The sequence below is a fragment of the Microtus ochrogaster genome (genome assembly GCF_000317375.1).
Source record: "Microtus ochrogaster isolate Prairie Vole_2 chromosome 14 unlocalized genomic scaffold, MicOch1.0 chr14_random_3, whole genome shotgun sequence".
In the NCBI taxonomy this organism is placed as follows: domain Eukaryota; kingdom Metazoa; phylum Chordata; class Mammalia; order Rodentia; family Cricetidae; genus Microtus; species Microtus ochrogaster.
Genome location: NW_004949098.1, coordinates 15,036,973 through 15,044,566, shown reverse-complemented (window position 1 = coordinate 15,044,566; position 7,594 = coordinate 15,036,973). Strand labels below are relative to the sequence as shown.

Below are 7,594 nucleotides of genomic sequence, written 5' to 3'. Positions count from 1 at the left end.
CCCAAAGCTAGGTCTCCTGGCGCCTAAGATCAGGCCTCTGTGCTGGATGGGCAGGTCGCAGACAAGGCACCAACCCTGCTTGTTTACCCCTGTAATTCTTAGATTTAATCTTTTCATGGTGTCCCAGATTTCCTGGATGTTTTGTGTTAAGGATTTGTTGGATTTTTTATTTACTTTTCAAAGAGTTTATTTCCTGTATAGTATCTTCAGCATCTGAGATCCTTTCTTCTATCTCTTGTATTCTGTTGATTATACTTGTCTCTGTAGTTCCTGTTAATTTACCCAGATTTTCCATATCCACCCTTCCCTGGTTTATGCTTTCTTCATTGCCTCCATTTCATTTTTCAAGTCTTAAACTCTTTCCATTACCTGTTTGATTGCTTTTTCTTGGTTTTCTTGGGTATCTTTGAGAGATTTATTTATTTCTTCTACATTTTTTGTCTTCTCCTTTTCTTTAAAGCAGTTTTTCTTTTTTAAAAATATTTATTTATTTACTTATTATGTATACAAATATTCTGCCTTTGTACATGCCTGAAGGCCAGAAGAGGGCACCAGACCCCATTACAGATGGTTGTGAGCCACCATGTGGTTGTTGGGAATTGAACGCAGGACCTTTGGAAGAACAGGCAATGCTCTTAACCTCTGAGCCATCTCTCCAGCCCCTTTAAAGCATTTTTTCACATTCTGTTTAATGTCCTATATTATTTTCATAATGTTCCATTTAAAGTCAATTTCTTCTACTTCTTCTGGAATAGGGTGTTCAAGTCTTCTTTTTGAATGATCCCTGGTGTTGTCATGTTGCCTTTCAGGTTGATGGAGGAATTCTTGCATTGGCGCCTTCCCATCTCTTCCTTCAAATGTAGCCAGGAGAGTCTTGGCATCTTGGTCCAATCTTTGCTGTGACTGACTCTTTGGGTGGATCTCCTCAGTGCAAGAGAAGGACCTGTTCCTGGGCCAAGGACCTCGCAGAAAATAGGGCAGGCTTGGGGGAGGCAGGGTCAAAGAGACCCCTGCAGCAGGAGTTGGAGGGGACCTGTGATCCTTTCCTGGACTGTCTGCCCCCCGAGATGGCACAGACTCACCTGTCTTATTGGATCTCCTCAGCACAAGAACAGGGGCTCCTGGAAGACCAAGGAAACTGCAGACAAAAAGGGCGAACTTCAGGGGGGCCAAGGTCATGTGTAACAAAGAAGCCCCTGCAGCAGGAGCTGGAGGGGCCCTGCACTTGTCAACACTTTCTTTATCCATTCACAGGAGACCATTTCCTAAGTATAACCCCAGTAGCACAGACGATAAGAGCAACAATGAATAAATGGGACCTCCTGAAACTGAGAAGCTTCTTTAAAGCAAAGGACACAGTCATAAAGACAAAAAGACAACTTACTGAATGGTAGAAGATCTTCGCCAAACCCACATCAGACAAAGGACTGATCTTCAAAATATATAAAGAACTCAAGAAACCAGACTTTAAATTCTAAATAAACCAATTAAAAAATGGAGTACTGAACAAATCAAAACAACTTTGAGATACCATCTTACACTGTCAGAATGGCTAATATAAAAACACCAGTGGTAACCTATGCTGGAGAGGATATGGGGACCACTCATCCATTGCTGATGGGAATGGAAAATTGTGAAACCACTTTGGAAATCTGTGTAGCTGTTTCTCAGAACATCTTACTTACATTTATAGCAATATATTACTGATACCATAGAGATTTAAACAGCAGTTCAGGAATTAATGATATGACAGATGACCACAATGTTATTTGATCAAAGACAATTGACTTCCAGAGGACTGTGGAAAAAATAATGATTTATGGTGGTCAAAGTCTGACCAATTTCTCTTCATTTTATCATATCTTTTATCCAATAATTCATGTAGAAAGTTCTGAGAATGAAACTTAGTGAAGTAGGGGTAACCATCTTACAGAGCTTAGATGCTGTGACAATCCAACCATAAAATACATGTTCCTTGTGAAGTTTTCCCAGAGAATAAGACAGAAAATGTGTTTCTGTGTTGGTTCACTCAGGTGTGGAGCTGGTGAAGCATGCAAAGAATGTCTTCTGTAGCACAATTAATAAAAACTCAGATACAGAAATTGAGATCAACCTGAAGGTCAGAAAAGCAAAATAGCCAGCCTCCAAAAGAAACCTCAGGATGAGAATAGACTGAGAGCTGTCTCCTCCTGTTTTATAAACCTCTCTAGCTCTGGGATTAAGGATGTGCATCACTACCTCTTGGTTTCTATGGCAAGCTGGTGGGGGCTACTGGGATTAAAAGTGTTTATCATTGCTGCCTGGTCTGTAAGGCTGGCCAGTGTGACTCTTTTACTTTTCTGATCTTCAAAAAATCTTTATCTATTAAAATACAAATGAAATGTTACTACAGTCTTCCACAGTAACATTACTCCTCTTTTACCTGAGTAACAATGGATAATCTTCTGCCAGTCTAGAGTAAATAAATATATTCCATATAATCACTATATGTGAATGTTCTGTGCCATACTTCTACGAAATGCATCAGAGAATGTGAAAATGAGTATTTAGTTAGGGAGAGCTATAACGAGAGAAAATTGAAAGGAAAAAATAATATATGTGAGTATATGTTTGCAAAAGGGTCAATGGCTATCAATGAAAATAATAATTTTTAGGGACTGTTTGAAAAGATGGCTGAGCAACCAGTTGAGATCACATCTTTTTCTTACAGATGATCCTCGATCAGTTCTGTGTGCCTGCATGCATGATGACTTGAAACCTATTTAGTCCCTTGAGATGGATTATCCTCTCCTGACATCTTTGTGTTTCAGATACAGATGTGTTATACACATGGAAAATTTTCATATACTTTAAATTTTCTTACACTTAATACAATTTTTCAGTAATGGTCAGCACAGAATCTAAAGAAAAACACTTGCATATCAGCTATATTTTTATGGCAGTTCCTTCCAGATGTGAAATAAATTACCATTATTTGAACTCTGTGAAAATGATTTTATTGATTAATAAAACATACATATAGGGTGCCACTATATGAGATATACTTATAAATGCATAGAATTATGTCAAGGAACATTAGTTTTATTTTTATGGCTTACTTGTTATAACCCTCAACACAAACTCTATGATCACAAATCTCAGAGACACCAGCATCATTGTTTTTCAGGTCAGTAAGTTTTTGAACAAATCTCCATACCTATTCCTTCTGTCACTTCTCCTGTGGCCTTCACCTTTTTCAGTCCCTGATTGGGTATCCTTCTCACCCTGCCTTATCACTCTCTCCAGCAGAGTGCTTGCCTGCCCATGTAAAATCCTTTCCATTAAACTCCTCATGGAAAATCTCACTAAGTTCACAACATCTTTACTCCCAATGAGGACAGACTCTAGAACCTACTATGTATACAACTCCCCTGTGTAACTACTACTTAAACTTTTTTATATGCTTCTCTTGACACATATCTAGAGCCCCTCTTTCCTAAACCTAATCTAAGATACATATCTTCTTAGTATCTGGAATAGAGATGGTGCCCATATCATATTCAAGTTTACAAAATACTGTGTACAAGGACATAGATGATTGTTTTTGAGAGAAAACTCATCTAACTTAAAGACAATATCCTGTGCTTAAGGGGATGCACATTGATGCTATAATCATAAACCTCAAAGGAACATTAGGTATAGATATAATCCCTGCTTTACTTAGAAAAGGAGCTCATATGCACAGATGAAAGGAGAAAAAAAAAAACATGATCTTGTCTTGCCTTAGTGAAAGTAGTTCATGAATTACTGAGCTGTGAAAAACAGAGTAAGACAAGATTGTTTACCTGAAAAGCTTGGTTAGTTATGAGAGATCCTGTGCTTCCTTAAAAGCTATGGCTCTCAGTATTATTCAAGTACTCTGCTGGAGATTATCATGAGCAAGAAGTTGCATAGTGAGTTGTGGAACTCAGTCCTAATGGATGCATGTATGAAATGCTCAATAACTAAGGCACAGGGAATATTTCAGAAAAGGTGGTGGACAGATTGTGAGAGCCATAGGATCAGGGAATTTGTTGTGATTGTGTCTCCTCTTAACATCAGAAAGCTGTACCTGTAAAGGCTCTCCAGTATTACCAAACAAATGGGGTCTGATAATGGAGACACCAGCAGACATGTGAAACAGGACAGTGGAAAGCCCACAAAAGCTCATTTCTACACAAATTGCTGTAAGTAAAGCTGTGAGTGTTAGAGACACTCAGAGAAGACCGTACTGATTGTCCAGTCATGTGGACAATCTTAAGGCAAGAACACAAGCTCAGATTATGTTCAGGAATACACACACACACACACATACACACACACACACACACACACACACACACGCAAAGGCATATATTCATCAGATATAATGAAAAAAGGCCAAGAATTTGAAAGAGGGATATTTCAAAAGGTTTGGAGGAAGAAACATGTTAAAATATTGAAAATCAAAATACATTCTAACAAATAAACAGGGGGATAAAAGATGCTGCATGGCCTCAATAACATCTGTGCCTACCCATGAAAGGACCAGAAACCATTTACATGTTTTCTAGAACTGTCTCATATCTGACAGACCATGGCATAAAGGAAAACATAATAAGACTTTTCTATATTGAACATGACAGAAATCAAAGTAAGGTGTAACTCATAGTGAGATGGTGTTCTTTGTTGTTCAAAGAGGAGGACATTCCTACAAATAAAACTGTACCACCTCTCTGATTTGAGACACAGTTGGACCACAGGCTGTGTCATTTGACCAATCCTGTGTCCGTGTCCAGCCCTTGCTGATTTGCATATGCTCACGTCACAGTCCTACCCTGAGGAATTCTTCATAATCAGGTCACACCCTGTGCTGGAGTCAGCCTCACACACACAGGACACAGCATAGACATGAGGGCCTCCAACCAGCTCCTGGGCTTGCTGCTGCTCTGGCTTACAGGTAAAGAAGACATCATAAGAAAATGAAAATTGTTCAGCTCAGTATAGTCATTGTTGTCTGGTGTTCAGAAAAGTTCTCTTATAACAGAATTAATTGTGAATTTGTTTTCAATTTTCCCATCTCAGGCACCAAATGTGACATTCAGATGACCCAGTCTCCTGCCTCCCTGTCTGCATCTCTGGGAGACAGTGTCACCATCACATGCCAGGCAAGTCAGAACATTGGTAGCTGGTTAGCATGGTACCGGCAGAAAACAGGGACCTCTCCTAAGCTCCTGATCTATAATGCAAAAAGCTTGGCAGAAGGGGTTCCATCAAGGTTTAGTGGCACTGGATCTGGCACACAGTTTACTCTCAAGATCAGCAGCCTGCAGCCTGAAGATGTGGCAACCTATTATTGTCTACAGCGTAATAACGTACCTTGCACAGTGATTCAAGTCATAACATAAACCACCTGGGAAGCAGAAGTGAGAGCCTAGCCTGCCCTAATTGCTCCTTGTGGTGTCTGCAGATGCTAAGAGTGTTTCTCTTTTCTTTTTGCCAGGATGCTAGGGTCTATGTTATGGTTTTCTATAGAGACCAGATCAACATTTCTGTCCTAAATATGTCGCCCAGCCCTAGCTAGCATTAAAATTATGGGGGTTGTTTTTTGACTCATGTGGGATACTAACTTTTCCTGGGTTGTAGATTTCATGCAGGGGCTTTTGTTCTGTTGCATTGTATCTGTCCTGATGTTCACTTTAATTCTGAATAAAATCCTTGATACCTTGTTACAACATAGATCACAATAGAGGCTTTCCTCTATTAGAGGAAAAGAAACATATCACCATTTTTAATAACCTGTCTATTCTTGAACTTCTCAAAGACTCCTACATAGTTAATAAAATTGCTTCTTTTCTTTTTTTAATTTATTTATTTTCAGTCTGCTCTGTGATCCCATAAAATTTCTCTTTATGCTAGGCTGAAACTTGCTGAGAGGACCTCAAAGGATTCACATGTATGATATAAATATGCCCTCAAGCATCAATATACCTATAAATCCATGACAGTAACAACAGTTGGATATTATTGTCAATACTCAGAAATAATACTGGGGTAATTAGCAAGTCTAAAGATGACATTTTAGAGGACTGCACTTTCAGGGAAGCTAGATTTGAGTAAGTATTTTTAACTGTAATCAAAATCCAATGTTTCAAGCAGGAATGTTCAAGAAATTATGAGCTTGCTAGTATATTCATAGCTATTACTCAGACTCCAACTACAGGAGTTAAAATGATAACTATATGAATATATTTAGTGGGATTTGTTTTCCTGTATATATCACACCCAGATACTTCAGATGCAAAATCTTTACTTCTCAGAGAATCATGAGAGACATTATAATATATGATCATTTTAGGCTGAGGTTTAGGTGTACAAACAGGTAAATTTCATTCCCCTAGGGCCTTCCCACCAAAATTTCTCAGTCATCTCAAAATCCTGGGTACATAGGAGAGATGTGTACAGTATGTAGGCATAACAGGAGGAACAGCTGGAGTTCCTCTTACTCTTACCAGCCTTACTCTTTTGCCTGAGTTGTGTGTGTTATGCCTTGAATTGCTGGAGGAGGATATCATAGTGTTGTGGACAATAACAAATTACATCTTCTGGCACCATGCTCCTGATGAGGAGATTAATTTTTGTCCCAGATGTTTTGCCAATAAATCCTGATGGGAATCTAAGATGTCAAAAATAATTCATCATAGATTGCAATCTTTGAACATTTCCTGGTTTCTTCTGGTGTCAGTATAAGTAACCGTTAATATCCCTATTTGCCTGACACATGATGGTGAATGTATCCTAGAGCTGTCAACAGTGAGGATGGAGACTGTTTCATCAAGATGTCACATGTAGCTCCTTAGTTTAGAAAATTCAACTCAAATACAAATACAATAAATAATATTCCCAAAGAATTTTCCTCAATCCCAATCAAACATTACCACTATGATTGGTTAAATACCCAAAGTCAGTGCTTTTTACATAGAACCCAGAGAATCAACCCTCCCTGTAACTGAGTTAAAACCCACATAAACGTGCTGTTTCTTGATCGTAACTGATATCTGCACAGGTTGTGGCCAGAATTTTCAAGAACACTTTGCAGTAGTGTAATGGAATAAATGAACGCAGACAGATTGTAAAAATATATACAGCTTTAATGGGGAAATAGACTTACAGAACCACAAGTTCCCGCGGAGAACAGGAAAGCAGGAGAAGGGGTGGATGGGAGCACACCTGGCAGATTTATAGGTAAACATTAGCCCGAGGCGAACACACCCCCTAGTGGGCTGGGCTTTATCCCTACATCTCCCCCTTTTGTCTAAATAAGACAGAACTAAACCAAATACAACTATATACAATAATAATAAATATAACAAAAAATATTGATAACAAAAGTTTTGCTAGACATTCTATCTCAAGGAGTCTAAATAATGTAGAGAGTAACTACAATTATATAATCTTCAACTCCGTCAAAGATCTGAGAAGGGAATAAATATTACTTAACAAATAAGAGATATCCAAAATGTGCAACAATTGACAGAGACAACTGAACACCTGGGCAATCACCCAAGGTCTCGTTTGCAATGCTGAGTCAACCAAC

General features: G+C 38.6%; 1 gene segment (V, D, J or C); it reads left to right on the top strand.

Annotated features, from left to right (window-relative positions):
* Positions 1-4,908: 4,908 nt before the first annotated feature.
* On the top strand, positions 4,909-5,405 carry LOC101997980. The segment is given in 2 exon segments: positions 4,909-4,957; positions 5,083-5,405. Coding segments are annotated over 2 exon segments (372 nt in total).
* Positions 5,406-7,594: the final 2,189 nt, after the last annotated feature.